This window comes from Crassostrea angulata, chromosome 6 (genome assembly GCF_025612915.1).
Source record: "Crassostrea angulata isolate pt1a10 chromosome 6, ASM2561291v2, whole genome shotgun sequence".
Classification (NCBI taxonomy): Eukaryota; Metazoa; Mollusca; class Bivalvia; order Ostreida; family Ostreidae; genus Magallana; species Magallana angulata.
In genome coordinates this window covers 30136240-30158235 of record NC_069116.1, presented here as the reverse complement: position 1 = coordinate 30158235, position 21996 = coordinate 30136240, and the positions used below count along the sequence as shown (strand labels likewise).

The window sequence follows — 21996 nt, the reverse complement described above, 5'->3', positions numbered from 1 at the left end:
TTAACATGCAACTTCTTTATATCGACATGAAACTTATTTATGTCGACATGCAACTTATATATGTTGACATGCAAGATAAATATGTTGACATGCAACATATTTATGTCGACATGCAACTTAGTTATGTTGACATACAACTTATAAGTTGCATGTTGACTTATTTATCTCGCATGTAAGCATAACTAAGTTGCATGTCAACATATTTATCTCGCATGTCAACATAAATAAGTTGCATGATGACATAAATAAGTTGCATGTTGACATATATAAGTTGCATGTCAGCATATTTATCTTGCATGTTAACATAAATAAGTTGCATGTCGACATAAAAAGGTAGCATCTAGCATTTTGGACGTCACAGGTGGGCGATATTTGAGATTTTTTTTTAGATTTTTTATAATTCTTATCTGATTGCAATTTTCTTGCATGTCAACATAGTTATGTGCATTTTGACAGGATTATCTTGCATGTCAACATATTTATCTTGCATGTCAACATATTTGATAGAAAAATAACTCGCACATAAGGGGCAGAGATATTTCACCATAGGCAAGAGAGATTGTGTGCAATGTGCTTAATATAACCCCAAGGCCGTTTCACTTACTAATACGCTATTACAAATTTGGATAATGAAACATCAATAAAACCTATCGGTTTTATCCCCCAAAATAGCGTGTCCTTATTCTGATGCGAACCGGTTGGGTTCGACCCTAAATACTGCTATGACAACAAGAGTTACGTAACAAACACTTCCCCTTTTATTCGCCTATATCCCAATACATGCGGCACTAAAATTAAGGACTTTAAGAAGTTAAGAATCGGTATTTATCTGATTGCATCAATTTACTCAGTGTTAAAGCCGCGCATGGCTTTAGTCATTGTATCAGCAACGTTTTGAGCTTCGAAAAATACCTTATTATAAGTTTTATCATTACTTTAGACATGGAACCACAACAAGAAACACGCAATGCACACCCCCTTACATTTGATGAAATCGGAATACCTACAGGACCAAGGCTAGAAGAAGGGGCATTGGGCAAGGTAGGTAAGGATTGGTGTGTGTTAAAATATTTATAATTATTTGCATGAATAGCTATATTGCACATCGGTTATTTTTTTAATATTATTAATTAATGCCTTTTTCACGAATGTTTTTAATATCGTCTATGACAGTGTTATAAATGGTGTCCGGATAGGGCCATTTGCGTTAGCGCGCATCGCGTTCAGATAAACGAGACATCGCGCTAACGCACAACACGCCGTCGCGCTAACGCAACTTTGCACAACACGCCATCGCGCTAACACACAACACGCCGTCGCGCTAATGCAACTTTCAACAACATGCCATCGTGCTAACACACAACACACTATTGCGCTAACACAAAACACGCCGTCGCGCTAACACAACTTTGCACAACACGACGTTGCCTTAACGCAACTTTGCAAGTCTCACAGTCTAGTAGGAAGTCGTGTCCGGAAATATTAGACTGCGCATGCTGAAATTTGTAGGCCTGCATGCAAGCATGGATGAAAAATAGATAAAATGTACTTTGAAATACATATATTATTTTCATTTATGATCAATACATATGAATAAAAATATAGTTACTAGTATGTCACTGTATAAGGATATGCTAGAGTGCATATAAATTATTAATAAATCTACCAATTGATAAATTTACCTTAAATATTTGATATAATTAATTAATTCAGCAATAATATATTTATAACATGTACATGTCACAAATTCATATTAGGTGCTCCGTATATTACCAAAGCAAAGCAATTTTAAAATGTAAAATTACAGGTATATAACGTTAACATGTCATGAATATATTATTGTTGATTTAATGAATTATATCAAATATTTAAGGTAAATGTATCAATTGGTAGATTTTATAATAATTCATATCCTTATACAGTGACACACTAGTAACTATATTTTTATTCATATGCATTGATAATGAATGAAAATAATATATATATTTCAAAGTACATTTTATTTACGCGATCATAAATGTTTACCCAAAGTTGCTGAATATCATATGTTTTGGAAGTAAAAATGAGGGGTAGGGGACCTTCTTCTAGTAATCAATTAAATGATGCACTGATATTTGACCTGTATCTTTGTTAACCCTCCACTCCTTTCTAAATACTTATATTAGATTCACGAGTGTTAACAAATCATCATACTATAAACAAATTAAAAATTCAGTTCCAGAATTTGTGATATAAAAATATTTTTTCAAAGTGCGTTGAGAGTGTCGATACTAAATCAAAGTACTGAAAGTACTGTTAGACGGTGGCGTCGTTTGAAAGTGGCATATTACATGTAACAATGAGTGATGTATGATAATCATTTTTGTAGAAAACCGCGGCCAGTATCGCATTCATGTACTAATACTTAACGCTTACTCGCACAACTAGTCGTGAGTTTCCTACATGGATAACTCTGTGGAAATCGTAGCTGTGGTCTCACTCTACACTTTACAAATGCTGTGTCTCTTGGTCGTCATCTTTTGGGAAAGACCCAAAGATTTATCACAGTAGTCTTTGTCGTATAGAAGTTTGTATCTATATTTTGTATCAATATGTTTGTATATATATCAGTTGACATTAAAACCCCGTTTGAATGGTTGCCACCACATATTGAATGAATAAATCAAATCCAAAGCGATTTCATCACAGTACGCCCAAATATTTGATTGTTTGAAGAAGGGGAATTTTGGTTTTTTCCTTTTTGACCTTTGGGTTGACCCCGCAAATGGGAACAACTTTTGAAAAGTGTGGATTGGACTATTGTGCTTTAAATATATTGTGGATTTCTCAAAGTAACGAGAACAAATAAAGCTTTGGTATGATAAAATACTTATTTTTACTAACTATTTGGGCATACATATAGTATGTTAATTGTCCCTCTCGACAGCATTTTCCCTCATTTTCTTCACGGGGAAAAAGTTGCAGTCTTGTGGATCATCACATTTGCTTTTTTTCCCCTCATAGTCAGTTAATACATTAAGGTGTAAAGAAAATGGAATGGGTTTACAAGAACCTGTCTGATAAAACTGGTATTGCTTTTGGAGTGCACGTCATCATGAAACAGAAGAGTAAATCAATATTTTATCTTCGACTTTAGGGGATTATTTCCATTTGCTCACAACGAAAGTGAATGAAAATTTAAAAAAATATCATACAGCATTCGGTCGCGGCAGTTTCATTAATCAACGTTTTAAACATTTGTTCTATTGTATTTAGCTATAGATTTATTCAAACCATTTGAATGAATTCGGGAAAGTCACATGTATATTTTATCGCTTCTCAGTACACTTTAACACGCATAAATTACTTGCTACATTAAACTTTTCTAGTAAACTTACAACAAATATTGATTAATTATACAAAATAAGTTTTTAAAAACACCAAACAAACAAAATTCTAGCTGAACGCACGTTTTTCTGACCGTATAGCTGTGTATATAAAGAAGATGGGGGGGGGGGGGGGGTAAGATGGCGCAACTGCCCTTTTGGTTTAGTTGTAAAATACAATTTCAAATTTAGCATTTTTTCAATTAAATATATTTGATATGTTATTATGCAAGTTTACAAAATGGTAATTTCTAACTATATTCAGTTTGAAATATTTCAAAAAGATAAGAAAAAAATAATAAATTTTTAAGTTTTGGTGGTATCGAACCCAAGTTCTATAAAGTTTCCTAATGGCTGGTGCTCTAACCACTGAGCCATTTCATTCACAACAAAGTGCGTTGTTTAAATGCTATATGAGATAATGACCACGAATTTTCGGACTTGTATTATATTTCTAAAACTTTCAATTGTTGAGCTACAAAATGACATTTTTGAACTGTAGTGGGTCATCTCTCCACATTTTTGTTGAGTCCAATCGGTTTATCAAATTCCATTAAACCACATTTAGACTGTAAAAAAAAAATATTGAGCTCAGACCCACTCTATGAAAGAAAATGAATTGAAGTTAATCTGATCTATCTTATCAGTCCTCATATGGTCATTTTACACGCCTTATTCGCCCATCTTCTTTGATTTTATTCTTTGCATGTACTAAACAATAGATCTAGGGTTCGGAAATCCCGGCAATATTTTCGAAAAGCTTTATTTCTGTAGCTCAGCAGAATTCTACAGTCATCTATGAAGCACATTTTTTTGCCTTCATGTTTCATTATTTATCGCAAATATAGCATGAATGTATACGCTACGGCCGATGTAGCATTGTGTTAAGTGATGACACTTTCTAACCGGTGTGTATTTCAATTGCGAGTCGCAACAAACTGGCGCATTTATATAGGCCCGCCTATTTGTAAATGCATGTTGACAAAATGATGCTAACACTTGGAAACAAATGTCGAAGAAAGTTCATAATAGAGTTGTACTCGCGAATTAAGAATCATTTGAGAGCAAACGGGGCGATGTTTACGTACATATGTAAATAATGTTATCTGTTAGTGAAAAAATGCCCCCAAACCAAAGAAAAGATGCTCTCTTACATTACCGTTCATTATGTACCATAAATGTATATGGAATATCGCATGTTTTTTCTCACAAAAAAGCTAGCGTTTGCTGCAAATTAGAGATACACGAGCTGACACGCCGTGAAATCCATAAGACGTTTTACAGCATATGTAAAAAAAAAATCTGAACTAAAAATCTTTGAAACATCGTAAAATGTAGTTTATTAACATTTAAAATGGCGACTCGATTTGCACGTGAATTTTACAATCCGACGTCGATTAGCGTGTTTGAGAGAAAGTCAGCAGCAAGTAAAGCGTCAACATCTGCAGTAAATATTGTCTGATGAATATTGAGGTGCCTGTAATAAAATTTATGTTTCTACAGACTGAGTGAGGTACAAAATAAGGTACATTGTAAATCACAGGTCAGTCGAAAATTTAACACATTTGTATCGTAAATTTAAAGTTTTTGTGTGTTTGAAAACACATGCACACTTGTAGAAGAAACTGTGCCATTGATCGGTTGAAGTTCAATAAAATGTAATTTATGTAATATTCATTGTCAGTATCTGTTGTGAATTCTTTGGAATAAGCTACAACAACAAAAAATATACTGCTCAACTAAAACTAATGCGTTGAAAATGGCTGAATTTATCGATGAAGCATAATTGCTGAAATATGAAATGGCAAACCAGTTTAAATAGTGTGTTTCTGACAATTATTTATATCATAAAAAACAAGAAGCAATTATTGTGAGATCTCTTGACCAATTATCGCAGTGATATAGTTTATATGCAGTCCTGATACAGAGTTAAACGTCAAAACTGGCAGTTTGAGCCTTATATTATTAATACCGCGTAAGCAGATAGGGTAACGGCTCATTTAAAATAAAATACAATTTCATACATTATTTAAATGTATGTACAAAATAATAAGCAGCTATAATGCTTAAAATATCTGATAAGATTAAAATGAGTTCTCATACTGAAATCGACACGTAGATAAAACACTGCATACATGTACCTAACAGAGTTATCGTTCGTTATCCGCTAGGGTCCCCGTGAGAAATACCCTTCCGGTCAGGACCGTAGCAATAGACAGTGGCTATAAATAGCCACCGTCTAAAAATGTTGATGTACCCTCATAACGAACTCTGAATTTTTTTTTCAAAGTGGGTTAACTTGGTCCAAAATTTAACGCACTTTGAAAAAAAATTTCAAAGTGCGTAATTTTTTCAAAGTGCGTTGCCACATACCACAGCTACTGTACATATATATAGAGAATAAACTAAGTCGTTGATTTGAAATATATTCTGTGAGAGAAAGAACTAATATCCAACTTAAAACATTACCTTCTTTTATTAAGAATGGACATTATCAGTAAACCTGTTGACGGTGCAGATAAATATATTTTTTTAACTTTGAACAATAAAACCAGTCCTGCATAGAATTTTCTGTTGTTCACTTAATGGACAGTTTCAGGTGTGTACAAGGGGATTATAAAGATGTGCTGTGAAAATTTCATATTCATTCACTCTTCTACCAAGCAACACCATCATTCTCTAGTGGGGACAGGATTTCTTATTTAACAATATTTAAGAATGTAAAGATGCACTGCATATGTTAACACTGTTATAAGTGATATTCTGGATATAGAGTTTTGGATTTTGATATGACTTATAAAATCATTTGGTTAAATGATTAAGCCGGCTCAGGTGAAGAAATTTTGCAGGAGTGTGGAGAAGGTTGAAGATCAAGGTTTAATTTTATGAACTTTTTCCAGGGAGAATGTAGTCCGGATGATTGAGAATCATTAGATATGTGAAAAATATGATTTTCATATGGTGCAGTGAAAGTCTTATTTTGCGTTCTGATCATATCTGATATGATTTATGGCTACAAGTTATTACTGTGACAAAGTGGATTAATTGTTATTTGTGATTCTAAAAATGGAGTTGACATACTGGATAATATCTACTAGTTTTTAGTGTTTCTTATTAAGCTGTACCATGCTAGTACCTGTCTCATTCTCAAGGTGTTAAACATTAAATATGTTTTTCTATTTGCAAATGTGATGCCTTATTCTCGTTTCCAGCTTATCTGTACCCTCCACTAAGTGAACAATTATACCTGTCTCCTATTATTTTAAAAAATGGACAGTTTTCTTTCCATTATTTTTGATTTAAAAAGGAAACTTACAGGTTACATATTGGATTGTTTTTAAATTTAGAAGTATTTTATCTTGTATAAAAGCCAAAAAGAACAAAGGATTACGTAACAAAATTTTTAATTCAATAAAAAGGAAAAGCAAAACGTTTTTGAACCATTAGAAAAATGATCTTTAGAGCTTTACTTATAAGACATAAATAAAGTTTAAGCTTGGAACAATAGGCATTTAATTGAACATTGAAATATTTATTTGGCAGAGAGGAGCAATAGTGTTCTTGTATCGTGTATTGTATTACTATATATTTCATCTTCCTTTGATTATCTGTCATGCGCTATTGCAACAACAACCCTGAAGAAAATTATTTCATCACAGTTTCCCTTGGAATCTTTCAACATTAGTTAATAAACGATAAATCAAATACAAATCAAAGTACTGAGAGTACTGAAAGAAGGGTCTTGAAAGTTTGAATTTGTAATTGTCCTGGATTTCCTCGAATATGCTTCCAAAATTTAGTTTTAGAGTTTGAATTAGTTGTTACAATCTATGTTAATGAGACTTTTTTGCAATGTTCTGATAGTTTGCTTAAATTTTCCCCAACCCGGCCTTCATAATGGTAGAAAATTGACACAACGGTGTATTATGTAAAATAAGACCCCAAGAATTTTTTTTAAAAATTACTACTAACCAGGAAAATCAAACAACTATATCAAAGTAGAGAATTTATTCATTAGATTTATTCAATTTTGTGATCCGAGGGAAAATCCACAAGTCGGACGGTATCCGTAATAAAAGTTTTATGAAAACTCCGACAACTCTAAAACTGCTGAATTAACAAACAAAGTGAACATTTGTATACCAATAACAAACACAGGCACCTGACGTTAGAAATATTTTTTTACAATAAGATTCCAAAAACTTTGACAATAAAAAGATTTGTCACGGTCGCCATTTTGATTTTTAAGACCGACTTATCTGACACGATTTTCTTCATTTGCGACTCATGCAAAATTAATAGGTAAAAATAAGTCCGTTCGCCACTTACTACTTTTTTGTGTAAACTCGATACAACCGTTCCTTTCATTAAAAATCATACTCCGAAAATCAGAGACATAAATAAAAGAGATTGTCAACTCCGCCATTAGCGTGTAAATGTTACGGGACCAACCTTACTTTGAGAACTACAAGTGCAACAGCAATCTTGTATAAGTCATTAAATTTGAACCTGATAGTGAACATGAACATGAACCTGTAAATATTTTAAGCATGTTTTATTTATGAAATATTTACAAAACTCTTTATTTAGTTTATAAATTACTTTTTAAAAACTTATTGACTTTTCACAAAGTAATGGTAATGCATTACCTTACTCATGTAATGGTAATGTAATGCATTACTTCAAGAAAATTAAGTAATGGTAATGGTAATTTAATGCCCTAATTCATGAAGTAATGGTAATGTAATGCATTATTTTATAATGTAATTCACTCCAAGCCTGATTTCAACTAAGCCGGAAAACACGAACATTAACTTGGTTCTTCAATCGATAAGATTGTATATATTATTAAATATATGATGTATAAGTCTTCCAAAATGTATAATCTATTATAGATTTTGCTTACAATGCATTGTTTAAAATTTAAATTCAGTTTAATCAACTAAAGAGCAAACGAACGAGAAGGCAAATTCAGACTTGTTTTTAATTTTTTGTACAAAATTCCTTTAGAGACGAACAGCAGTCATACCGCAAGTAGACAAGTAGAAACACCTATTTAGTTTGTAAAACATCTGTGTATAACCCGTCCCGATTTTAACTTCGGCTTGCGCATGAAGTTTGGTAGTATTAAGGTGAAAGATTGTCAAAATAAAATTCACAACTTTTCAAAAATGGCACATTGCGTTTGGAAACTTTAATTTCGATTCCACCATTAACCTCTTCTATGGATTAATGAGCTCGTACACCAACTGAATCGTCAACGGCGCTGTGCATTCAGTTACGTAACTCATTCCACATTTGAACCCGAGCAAGAATATTTTGATCAATAAAACTATTTGTTTATTTTCTAAATAGAATTTTGTTTGTACACAGAGGACTTAAAAAGATTTAATGCGTGTTTTTATAATACATATTTACTGAAATGCATGAAAACTTTCTGCACTATTTTCTTACGCGTAGACTCACTTCATGTGTTCTACGCGTGACTTCCGGTTTAAGACTTCGGCTGACAGTAAACCAATAGACGGGGTCCCGCGACCCCGTCTAAAAATAACTTCTTTCTCTAAAATTTAACTGTTTTTAGTATATATAAGAAAAAAGGGGTAGGGGGAGGGGGATCCACCTGTCAATTAGATCAAAGACGATGTAATCATGAACCTGTCTGTGGCGTCGGAAGTAAATTGGAAGTGGGGGGGGGGGCTAAACTTAACAAAAATCTTGACAAGCAATAAAAGTCTTAGGTGTAGGTTATGTAAAACTTTGCAAAAAATTAGCCATTCCCAGTTCCGACGCCTATGCCTGTTCGTAATTAAGTTTAGTAAATTGTGTATCGGAGATCAGGAGAATTGCAAGAGTACTCCTTATTTGCTCGTTTGCAGTATAAAGATCTCCGGTAGATCTCCAGCGTCTACTTACTAAATAGCAGTAGACGCTTAAGATATCCTGGACCAGTTCTGAAGGTAGCAAACGAATACACCTCTGGTTAATCGATGCACTTTTGTCCTGGGAAATTTTGTTTTTCATTTTCATGTTTACATAATCGAATTTCTTAACTGAAGTCATTTCTATCTCTCATCCAATACGTCCAACATCGTTCTAATTGCTTATTATTGAGATTGTTTGTAGAGCAAAATCAATACTGGATATAGAAATAAATATGTAAAGGTCAAACCAATATTGTAAAATCCGCATTGTGACGTAGTGCAATACTCGCACTACTTTAATCTTTGAAGTTGTTTGAGGTTTCGCGTGATCTAACACATTAAAAGTTGAATGAATGAGATTTTATACCATACTAATACCATACAACGATTCTCATGCTTAAATATATTTGCGGCATGTTGATCTGCAACTGATCTGTGAAATCGATCATGGACATAGCTCAAACATTAGTATTGCGAGCACAATAACCAAAACGTTTGATCATGAGTTCTTACTTTTTACTTTGTAAAGCATTACCAGCCAGATATTGGCTTATCCCTTCACTGGCCTTTTTCAAACTGGAACTGTTTGGAAGATAAATAGCGAGGTTGTACTTCAACTAGTAAAGGTTTGGAAGTTTCTCAGTCTGATTAAGGTTCTCCGATCCTCAGCCTCAAAGTATTTTTTCATCCTAAAATTGTTATTAATCCTTGAAACTTTATAAATGAAGTAAAATAAAAAGAATTTTTTATGGTATCCATGCATTTTACGAAGTTATTGTAATTTTGGTCCCGATGAATATAATATAATAAATAACGTATGCAAGTTGAGATCATATTAGACCTAAAAAAAAAAAAGGTTGTACTGGTGCAACGGTGACTCGAACTCCTTTACCTCTAGGTAGTAGGTTTCCGCAGAGCAACTTAGCCAAGCATGCAGTTTGTTGAATGGCTTAGCGTAATAATACATGTAAAACTTCAAGATTAAATAAGCTTGTCTATATTAAAAACACATTTATGGTACGGATAAAAATCCGGATATTCTAAAGTTATCGAACATTGCTGAGGATCACAATTTTAAAAAAGTCAATTTTTACGCTAGCTTTTTTTCATGGCATCTTTTGACAGCAGTAAGGGTATAAGTATATCGGATTCTATATCGGATTAAATCTTAATTTAAGTTCTAAGTGATTAAAAAAATACATTGTTCCATTTTAGGAATTTTTAAGATAAAACCATTCTATATTCATTAAAAATGAAATTTATTCTCGTTAACATAAAATAATCAGGCTAATTCGTTAGTTTGAAAGCGATGAAATTCAAATGTCGCGATATTCATATTTTCTTTTTTTATGAGTCTATAGAACAAAGACTGCAGGATCTAATCTGGAATGTTTACAGCCAAGATTCACAAGTTCCTCTTTCACACTTACGTAGAAATGTCTAGCTCCTTCCTTCAAACCGTACAGTGTCGAAATTCCATATAATACCTTCAGAGACTCTTTTTTCAATAGAAGGCCTGAGATAGACATTACGGTTCAGTTCTTTGCCTTGTAGGAAATCAGACTTGATATCCGTAGTCCTAATGGTCTACTGTTAATGTGCTGCGATGGTCAGCAAGATGCGTATTGCTGCTTTGCTTGCAGTAGGACTATCCCATTGAATCACGTCTTCTTCGACAAAAACTCTTGCGATAAGCCTGTCTTTTACTTTGCCTTCTTTATCAGTAATAACTCATCTTGTTGACAAAGTTGATTGGCCTGTGTCAAGAAATTCTCCATATGCATGAAAATCTAACAGCTTTTGTAACTCCTCTTCTTTAGCTGCTTTTATGATCTTTTGTTTCATTTGTCCCTCACTTATGTCACAAAGATTGACCCCTTGTTCATGGACAGGTGTCTGGTTGTCAAGTACATCATTTTCAGCAAATTTCCAAGGGAGTCTTCTCAGGTCAACACTTTTCCTTTCCTCAATTTCGTCATCTTAAATGTTGAACTAGTTCCTATTGGTGGCTGATGCTTTTCCTGCTTTGCTAAGAACAGTATTTTTTCTCCATTGTTCTTCTGAATCTAATTTTTGTAAATTATTTTATCGTTTGCTTTCAGATGAACATTTCCTGAAGGATTGTCTATGTTTCTGGCAATTTCCTTATTGGTTATAATTTCTGAATTTCAGTTTCATTTGGTTGGGTATCTTTACAAACACTGCAATGTTCACTCCCAGTAGTTTTTTTCATCTCTTCATTTTTTGTTCTGGAAGAAATGTCATCCATTTTACAAAGCCTGTTTGGTGATTCACGCACAAAAACACTACCATGACGTACAAAAACCACTTTACTGTCTTGGAAACTGACTTTTCCCGGTCCTAGCCATCTTTCTCTCCCTTGTCGTTTGTTAAAAAGAACCCACTATCACCATTGTTGAAAACTTGCTCAGATGCTCTAACTTTACTCCCCAGAGCACGTCATATTCTTTCTTCTGATTCTGTTTCAATGTTAGCCTTTGAAGCAGAATGTAAGGCATCCAGATGTTTAGCAAATACCTCATTGGAAGTGGTACCCTCAAGAGCTGATAATTTATCTGTCATGTTATTAAGTAGATTAGGGTTGGTTCCAAAAACAAATCGATGACTGCTGAATCCATTCAATATTTCAACATTCAATATCCAGGCAATACTTGCCTAACAGAGTAGAGCTTGACAGTCTTTCTTTCCATGTTCTTCTTCAAACTTGATTAACATGTTATCCGTGCTTGCATGGACCCTTTCACATAATCAATGCTGGCAAGGACTTATTCCTGCTGTAGGGCACGTGCGGACATTGAGAATAGACATCACTTCTCTCTTTTCGTCTGAGATGAACTCTCCTTCATTGTCTGTAAATATTGTCCCCATCACTCCAAATACCCATATCCAGTTTATCATTAACGCATCTGTTACTTCATTTGGTTTTTTCTTACTGATGGACACAGATACAGAGAATCGACACCACATGTCAATGATGTGCAAAACCCATTAGTCATTCCATTTTTTCAGGTTCATTGCAACCTTTTCATTGAACGCTATCGCCATGGGCAGAGCTACCACTGGTCTTGGAGGAGTCTGGTGAACATTTTGAAAATTCTCATCTTCGCTGTCAATGTTTGATAATGTTCCGTAGTATTCTTCCTCCCAGTTTATGGCATCTTGCAAGAGAGCTACAAGCTTCTTGATCGGTCTTTGCATACATCTGACACCGCTACAATATCACACTTATCGATGAAGTCACAATAATGACCAGTGGTTGTCAAGTTAAGTGAAATTTCTTTTCCAAATATTGTGGCTTTATCATTTCCCAAGTCAATTTTTACGCTAGCTTTTTTTCATGGCATCTTTTGACAGCAGTAAGGGTATTAGTATATCGGATTCTATAACATCTGTTTGATTGTTACAGCTTTGTTTGCTAAAACAGCTGGAATGCTGAACTCTCTGTTGGACTTCAGACAAGTTCATCCTCCAAACTTAAACACTAATTACTGACAGAACACTTCATCTTCTTTCTGTCCTGATACAATGAGACATTATAGTTGTTGAACCATGTCTGACCATACAATGTACTGTGGCATGCACTGTCGAGCACCGCGCCATTCTGGGCATCCACCTATAAACGAGACATATCTTCCCTCTGAAATCCAGTAAACAGAACTGCATATTCTGAGTTAAGTGTGTTCACTTTAGCCATGTTTTTCCAGCTATGTGCACTGTCTGTAATCATATGCCTGTTAGAGCAACATGATTTACAACTCAATAGTTTTCCATCACTTCCAGTAGGATTTAAATATTCTTTTTTTAAGTCCCTCTGTCTTTGACCAGATGCTGTTTGAAATGGATTGTATTTCATCTGACGAAATCCCTGCTGTTTTATCTATAATATGCTCGACCACGACCACATGTTAACGTAAGTCGACAGTAAATCCAGGACATTAGGCATTGTTTCGTACATACCCAGCTGCCAGCACGGCTTTCTCATTCTCAGCAAGGAAAGCAGGCTTTAACTTGCTGATCGGCCCTGATGAATGAGAAGTGCCAAAATCACACATTTCACCTGTGTACTTTTTCAAAGAGGTGTTTGCTTGTTCGTATAAGTAGCTTTCTCATCATAGTTCATCACTGTCAACACAATTATGGTCTCCTCCCTGCGTATTGGTTTAAAGGGAATCGGACATGATTTTAGAACAACATTTTATTTTTTATTTTCTATATATAAAATAGTTTACTTGCACATTTTGAATGATTGGCAGGAATTTGAATGTTAGAATTTTTAAAAGTTATTAGGGAGATGCAGAGGTAAGAGCTCATAGTTATGTAAACAAAGGTCGAGTCTTATATTTGTTAACAAATAAAGTAAAGTATTGAATTACCATTTTTTGACATAATAACTCGTGGGAAACAAGGCTAACATATTCAATGTGTTAATAAAATATATTACCAATAGAATAAGCAACATTTGAATGAAATTTATACCAATAAAACAATATTTAAACAATAACAAGGCTCGAGCTTTGTTTACAAAACAAAGACTTCCAAAAACTGTATCCTGCTTATAACTTAATATCTGACTTTAAAATTTTCACAAAGCATTAAAAATACCCATTTTATCAATTCTAAACATTAAAAATGGTAAAAAATAAAATTTAAAATTTTGAGCTCAAATCGTGTCCAAGTCCCTTTAAAGGTCATGATTCCAGGTGGCAATTTCCTCTCTTTATTCTCCATCTTCCTATGTTTTGCATCAAACACACATGGAGATGATGTAGAGATGTCTGTCACATTTTAAATATATTGTTTTGAATTGACATATATTTTTTCTATGAAAATAAAGGGTCAATTTTATGGATGTATTTCTTTTCAAAAGAAAAGACCTCTGAAGGACTTGAAGAAAGAGGAGATAGCGTTTGCTGTGATCTCGGTGGTTAATTCATTGGTTGAAATTGTGCTTGCCATTCAAAGACTAGCCACAACAAGCAAAGGAGACCCTGCCTTCACCTTTGCACTCATCATTATCATCAATGCTTGTAAGTCGGAAACACGGCTTAAGAAGACGAGACACTGTGCAGCGAAAGTTTTGTTTGATGTTTTATTTCAATATTAATTCGTTTGAGACACAAATATATTGTCACGAAACATAGCAAAACAGGTAAAAGTAAATCATTGCTTGGTGTTAATTTGAATGCTAATTTTCTTGGATTATCTTATTATAACGTATTGAAAAAAAAAACGTTGGCCACGAATTCAGCATTTATCATTGACACTGTGAATTTAAATATATATCGATAAAAATTGATGACTTTGATGAAACAACAGCATTACATTTTAATGTCATATTCAATAATGTTTAATTTCAACTTGATTTCATAATTTATTCTTATATCACATTTATAGAAATATTATGTTAGTGATAAATAATATTGACACTTCTTGAACAATACTTTCGATTATGGCATCTTATTAGGCAATTGATGTCAGTTGATGGGATCGAGATACATTTTCTTCTTTATTACTTACAAATTAATAATCAAATACTGTAATTGATAAACAAATAACTAAGTATTAAGGTTTTTTTACAGTCTTTTGCGTCTATTATGTACTCCATGGAATACTCGCTGAGCGGCCATATGAAGTTTTTGTTATGGTTTTGGCAACGTCTGCAATATTAATCTCCATTATAGTTAACTACATCCTGACCACCAAAAATGACGTAAAACTGGTGAGTTTATACGAGAAAAGTATTCATACAACAATAAACATACTACCGGTATGCATTGTTCTCGCACTGCAAATGCAGCTCTTCAAGCTATATATGCCTTTTACGCTGTTTTAGCTATGTTGGAAACCCGACCGAAACTTTGTCAGCGTGTTGATCTGTATAAAAGAAAACACTGTGATGAATGCGCAAGCTTATTCAATGGTATGAATTGAATATCATGATTATTTTATGTAAAGAGAAATGAAAATTTTAATCAATATTCATATTATGGTAGTTTCCACGACCTGTTTAAAACAAACAAAATATTACCAACATAGCAAAAACAACGTTAAAAAAGGCATATGTACATGTAGCTTTAAGCAAAACAATGTTTACAGTTACTGTAACAGAATAACTTTTTTTTAGGCTCGTTTGATAGTCGCATGTATTCTGAGCCCAGTTATTATCGTCATGGGAATCATTATAGCCAAGGAATACTATGGATCCAGCCGTCTAATTTTCAGAACGATTGGTGCCAACTCAAATCTGCAAGGCTTCTGCAAAACCTTGTTCTTATTTTTCGGTTTGCAGAAGTTTGATCTACAGTTAAATGCAAGTTCAAATTAAAGGGACCTAGACACGATTTAGGATCAGCATTTTTTAAATTTTATGCATATTTTATGCATAAAATTTCATGGGCATGTTGAACGCTTGACAGAAACTTGAATGCTCTAATTTAAGTTACAAGTGAGATAGAGAAACCCTTTATTATGTAGACAAAGCCCGAGTCTCGTTTTTTTTTTTTTTTGGTTACAAATGATGTACTAGTATATTAAAGAATAAACGACAAAAGAAAGCAAAATCTCATCGAAACTCAAACCAATACATCGCATATGTAAACAAATCAAGAATTCTGAAGGTTGCATGGGACATCTGTCGATATTAATGTGAATAACTGTACAATATAATCAAAATACTTCTACCGTTTTAGAATTTATAATTTGAAAATATAAATATGCTACAAACATTTTTGTAAAAGTAAAAAATGTAGAATCACCAGCGGGATTCCAATTCATGACTTACAGATTCATGGCTCTCTTGCCAATTGCGCTACGCTGTAAGGTAACGATTTTGGGAAAGAAAAAATTATACTTGATTTTATTGTTTATTTTGATCGGAAGTATGTCACAATATGACAATAACTATGTATCTTGCTTGTAACTCGATAAATGAAATGCAAGTTTTGATGAAACATTCAAACTACCGTATTAACCAGGCACGTAGCATCGTTTGTTTTTTTTTAAATTGGAGAGGGGAAGGGGCGATCCAACAAAAAAAACTTGACAAGCATGAGAAAAAAAATCAACTTCCCAAAGTCCTGACAATCCAGTAGGGGGTGGGGTGGGGGATGGGGGCAGTTTTAACTATAACTTTAATTGATTCCCTTATTTTCAATTCAATATTTAGCATGGTCCCATAAACGTTATTTAGCATGGTCCCATAAACGTGACAGGAGCCAAATCAAATCGTTTTTTTAATGTAAGTAGAAAAATCATTGCTGCACAAAAATTGGGAGGGGCAGGTGGCAGGCCCACCCTGATGCTAAGTGTTAATCATTGTGGACAATAAATGTTTGAACTCAAAACGTGTCTAGGTCCCTTTAATTTTGGTTTAAATCAATTAATTTTCAATACCATTGATGATGATGATGATGATGATGATGATGATGATATATATATATATATATATATATATATATATATATATATATATATATATATATATATATATATATATGAAAAAAATCACAACACCGAAATAAACTCAAGTAGTTTCATTTTAAATCATCAGGAATATATATATAAAGTATTTACATTAATAATTTACTTTTCACTTTTTTGGTGTGTAATTAGATAACGATGGTTCTACTAATTCTGCAATCTGGAACCAAAGTTGACACCAAGGACCTCGTCATTCTGTCCCTTGGGTTACCTGTGACTGTCATCTCTTTTGCTCTTGGGTACCTTAGTGTGGGTAGAACTTTTCAGACATATAATTTTAACTCCTAGAATATGCAAGTGAATGCGTAGGTGTTGTCTTTTGTGTTTTGGTGATTTTGAGGGGGGGGTTTTTTGGGGGGGGGGGGGGGGTGGTTCTCTTATCGTTCTTGTCAATTTTGGATTTATGTATCACAGGTTAGGTGGGAAGACAAGAAGCTGGGTATTGCCTATGCAATTTCATTGCTCCTGGCACCTGCGTACATTATATTCAAAGTTTACGAGGTACATGTATATACCATTTCTTTTTTTTTTAAACATTTCGAAAAGTGCATATACTTTAAATACCTGCGTTTATACATTCAGAAAATAATAATCTGGGTGATAAAAAAGAATGTTCATAGTACTTAAGGCCGCGTAATTTTACATTTCAGTCGGCAGATGAATTAGGGAAGACATCAGGCGTACATCAACAAAATATAACCACTGTTGTTCAGCCGACGCACTTCATCCCCCTGTCTGGTACAACAGCTTTCTGCGCAGCAGTGACTCTTATAATTCATGTAATAATGGGAGTCTATTTTTATAAAGCAGTTCAAAACTTTGGCAAGGGACTGAAAGTTAAATGTAAGAAACTTTCTCTTTTATTCAAGTAGTATATCAGATTAAAAATGAATTAATGCTGTATTGATAGTATGATTATCAGAGTTCTCTTGAAGAAATCATCTTACTGCTAGAAATAATCGTTTTGACGTTTTGATCGCCTTTTTTTTTCTTTCTTTTTTTTTGAACATTTTTGATACAAATTTATTGTTATCGTGTAATGTAAAGTTTTCTTTACTGATTAATACTAATATTTTGGCTTCTGTTTACAAATTTATAGACAAAGCCTATAGATTTAATTTGTTCACGTTTTATGAAACCTTATTCCATATATATTTCAACCATTGTATAGATAACTACAATCTAATTAAATTAGACGTTCTGAATCCGCTACCGCTTCTCGAAGCTAATTAGATTGAGATTAATAGTATCTACTTTTTTTCAATCACGTTGCTTGACAGTTTGTAATAATTAAGGAAGATAAGCTAGTAAGTTTCTAATTCCTTTGATTTACTCAATATTCGTAAACACATTCTACGCAAATATTCGATATCAACACATTCCTCATACATTTTACACTTTACTTTCTTTTATGGTGGCTCACTACACCTTGAAATATTTCTCAAATCAGCAGAAAATTAGTTGATTATGATGAATATCATAATGAATAAAAAGATATTTAAGACAAAGAGGCAAAAAATGTGCAATTTTGAATGAAAAAGGACATTTTCGGAAATTTAATGCAGTAAACATGAGCAAAAGCTCCTCCTACAGTTTTTAATATAGGAAGTTGTTCTTTTGCAGATCAGTTGTACATATATCAGAGGTGTGCATATTGCTAGGATTTTGATTTCTGATAATTTATGAAAAAAATACCAGCTTTTGAAATTAGTCATTTTTTGGCAAAATATTGCATATAATGTACCCTCATTGTACGGATAACTCCTCCTACAGTTTTCAAGATAGGAAGTTGTTCTTTTGCAGATCAATTGTACTTATATCAGAGGTGTGTATATTGCTAGGATTTTGATTTCCGATAATTTATGAAAAGTACCAGCTTTTGAACTTAGTCATTTTTTGGCAAAATATTGCATATCGGGTACACCTTTTCACTGGATACGGGTTGACATGGATTATGGATACAGTTCACATAAAAAGAAATCCGGTTTGCTGTTTGCTGTCACATTGACAGCTTTTCACTTGTTAAAATAATGATATAAAGTTTTTGGCTGGGTATGAGGACAACCTATGATTTGTTGGATCTGAAGAAACAAATGTTGTTCAAGACCGAATGTGGATTGCATTGCTTCGTTCCAACGATTTTATCTCAATGTATTAGAATATTAAAAAAAATTCTAGCCTGGGAACCAAAGACAGGCTTTGTTTTTTTTTTTTTTTTTATAAGTACACTTGATAATAAAGACCTAGTTCAAGCTTTTTAAATCATATTTATTCAAGTATCAAGTATTTGTTTGAAGAATATATTTTTTCCAGTGTTATTTACTGGTGGCCTCAGGTGATGCTACGAATGCAAGATAGAATGTGCTTTCAGTTGGTGGGAATATATAGTACAATAAGAGTTATACTTATTCAGGTGGGGTATAAATCAGTAACAATTTTTCAATGCGTTGTTTTAAATTTATTAACTTTTTAGCTCACCTAAAAATCTTCTTCTTAGAAACTTATCAGCCAGGAAAGCTGAAACTTGTGTGGAAGCATCCTCAGGTAGTGTAGATTCAGAGTTGTGAAAATCATGACCCTCAGGGGTAGGGTGGGCCATAATGGGGGGATCAAAGTTTAACATTGGAACATATAGAGGGTATCCCGAGGGTAGGGTTGGCCACAATAGGGGGGGGGGTCATAGTTTTACATAATGTTATACATGTATAGAGTAAATCTTTAAAAATCTTCTTCTCAGAAACTAATCAGCCAGGAAAGCATCCTCAGGTAGTGTAGATTCAAAGTTGTGAAAATCATGACCCCGAGGGTAGGGTTGGCCACAATAGGGGGGGGGGGGGGGGGTCATAGTTTTACTTTATAATATACATGTATAGAGTAAATCTTTAAAAATCTTCTTCTCAGAAAATAATCAGCCAGGAAAGCTGAAACTTGTGTGTAAGCATCCTCAGGTAGTGTAGATTTAAAGTTGTGAAAAGCATGACTCCTGGGGGTAGAGTGGGGCCACAATGGGGGGGGGGGGGTTTACATAGGAATATTAAGAGTCAATCTTTAAAAATCTTCATCTCAGAAACTAATTAGCCAGGAAAGCTGAAATTTGTGTGGAAGCATCCTCATGTAGTGTAGATTTGAAGTTGTGAAAATCATAGTTTTACATAATAATATTCATGTATAGAGTAAATCTTCAAAAATCATCTTCTCAGAAACTAATCAGCCAGATGATTCTTTATAATTGTTAAGACTTTTGCGGCAGGACAATTCTTCGGCCTCACAAGAAGGTTCAGAGTGTGATGTAGGTTTATATCCCATATATAACCAATTGTTAACGATCTTTTTGAGAACTGCAATACTCAACATGTGATATGACTATAAAAGCATCCTGCTAGAAAAGGGACTAATGATTATAGACATAAGAATATCCAGGGGAAAAATTGATTTAATTTATACAGGATCTACATATATTATTGTACATTGTCCAGATAGCTTATATTATGACTCCATTAAGCTGATTTTATCATACCTATTGTTCCTCAAGTGAGCGATGTGGCCCATGGGCCTCTTGTTTAATGAAAGAATAGATGTCCCACATTTCCATCCAAATTATAACAGAAATACTATTCAAATGTTATATAATAACTCGTTTTGTTGTAGTATATGGTGGAGCAGGAGAATCAACACCACCGCAAGGGTAAATCCACCTTTGCTTAATATAATCATGGATTATATTAAGAAACCAAGAGACGTTTAATCAAATTTCCATATCAATCGAAACTCTTTGTTTTCAAATGTGTAACATTTAAATTAACATTTGCTCTGAAAATTGAAATCTGATCGTTTATCATCCCTCATGAAAAGCAACTTTGTACTTAATAAGTATATATATACATCTACCGAGTATGATTCCCTCTATTTCTATGGAAACTTTAGTTAAATTCAAAGCTCTATCAGTCCAGAAACTAATGATGTCGAACTCAAATTCCAACAGAACACGATTTGGCTAATTCTTTTATCTAGCGTACTGATGTACACTAACAGTAATTGAGTGAATTTTTTTCTAACTTTTTATAATCAATTTATTAATTTGTTAAAGAAAGATGTAGATATAAACAATAAAATGCTTTCTCTGATTATCCATGCGGATTATGAAGGTGGCGATTATTGGAGAAAATTTTATACCTAACCCGCCAACGCGGGTTATGTAATTTTTTCTGCAATGTCGCCACATACATATCCTGCATGAATCACCAATGAAAGCATTTTATTATGAAAAAAAATATTTGGAAATTCCTATTGGATACTATTTGATACTATTTTTCTGGTTGTTATTTTCCTTTGTCCAACACTAATATCAAAATACTCTTACACTGCTAAACATGACATTTTATACATATACATTGTAGTTAGTGAGGAATAATTTTGATGATGCTATTTCACAAGAAATATCCCGTGAGTTATGACCCTCATTTTTTTTTTGTTATATGTAAACTATTATTAAGTAAAGAAAATTCGAAAATGTTTGCTTTAAAATTTTAACATTTTCCTCTATCTTTATAGAGAGCTCTTCTTCTGAAGGAGATTAATGAAGTCTAAAATTTACCTCGAACATTCTGTCATCTTATTCATACATTCCAATTATTTTTGTAATATTGTCGAACTTTGTTTTGTTAGGCTTATAGCTTAACATCTTCGTCCATAAACCCTATATATATTCTCTCTGCTCATTACGTGATAGTTTGGTTAGTGTCCCTTGGATTTTTCCGACACTCTTATCGAATAAATGGTCAAATGTTTGAGATCCTTCAATAAATCATGTATTCATTTATTTGTTTGTTAGAAACAATAAATAAATTTCTGTAAGTTGTATTTTTACGGACTACTTCTTCAAGCGCAGTTATACAAGGTGTTGTTTGGCTGTAGTTTATATAGAACCGATCAGGTATAGACAGGTCATCGGAGAGCAATCAACCCTTTCGAACACGATTTTTTTTTTGTTTATAAGTACATGTGCGTACGATACAGTATACTTGATATGTATTTATATTTAAAATTAACATTGTATTTTGTAGATATATTTGAAAATATAAAGTTATTGGGCCTAATTCCAGTTCATCGCTACTAAAGTCGCGTGCTGATTGTATATTACGGCGAATAAACTGGTTGATAGCTCACTCACTCTAACACCTGTGTAGTTGTTATTTATAAAATACTTA

General features: G+C 33.4%; 1 protein-coding gene across 1 annotated transcript; it reads left to right on the top strand.

Moving 5' to 3' along the window:
- Positions 1 to 942: 942 nt before the first annotated feature.
- On the top strand, positions 943 to 21934 carry LOC128186728 (uncharacterized). The gene is made up of 8 exons (XM_052856590.1): positions 943 to 1041; positions 14178 to 14337; positions 14890 to 15029; positions 15435 to 15620; positions 16922 to 17038; positions 17204 to 17290; positions 17440 to 17632; positions 20438 to 21934. Exons 1-8 carry the CDS (start codon positions 943 to 945, stop codon positions 20476 to 20478), a joined length of 1023 nt encoding a protein of 340 aa, XP_052712550.1. The 3' UTR covers positions 20479 to 21934.
- Positions 21935 to 21996: the final 62 nt, after the last annotated feature.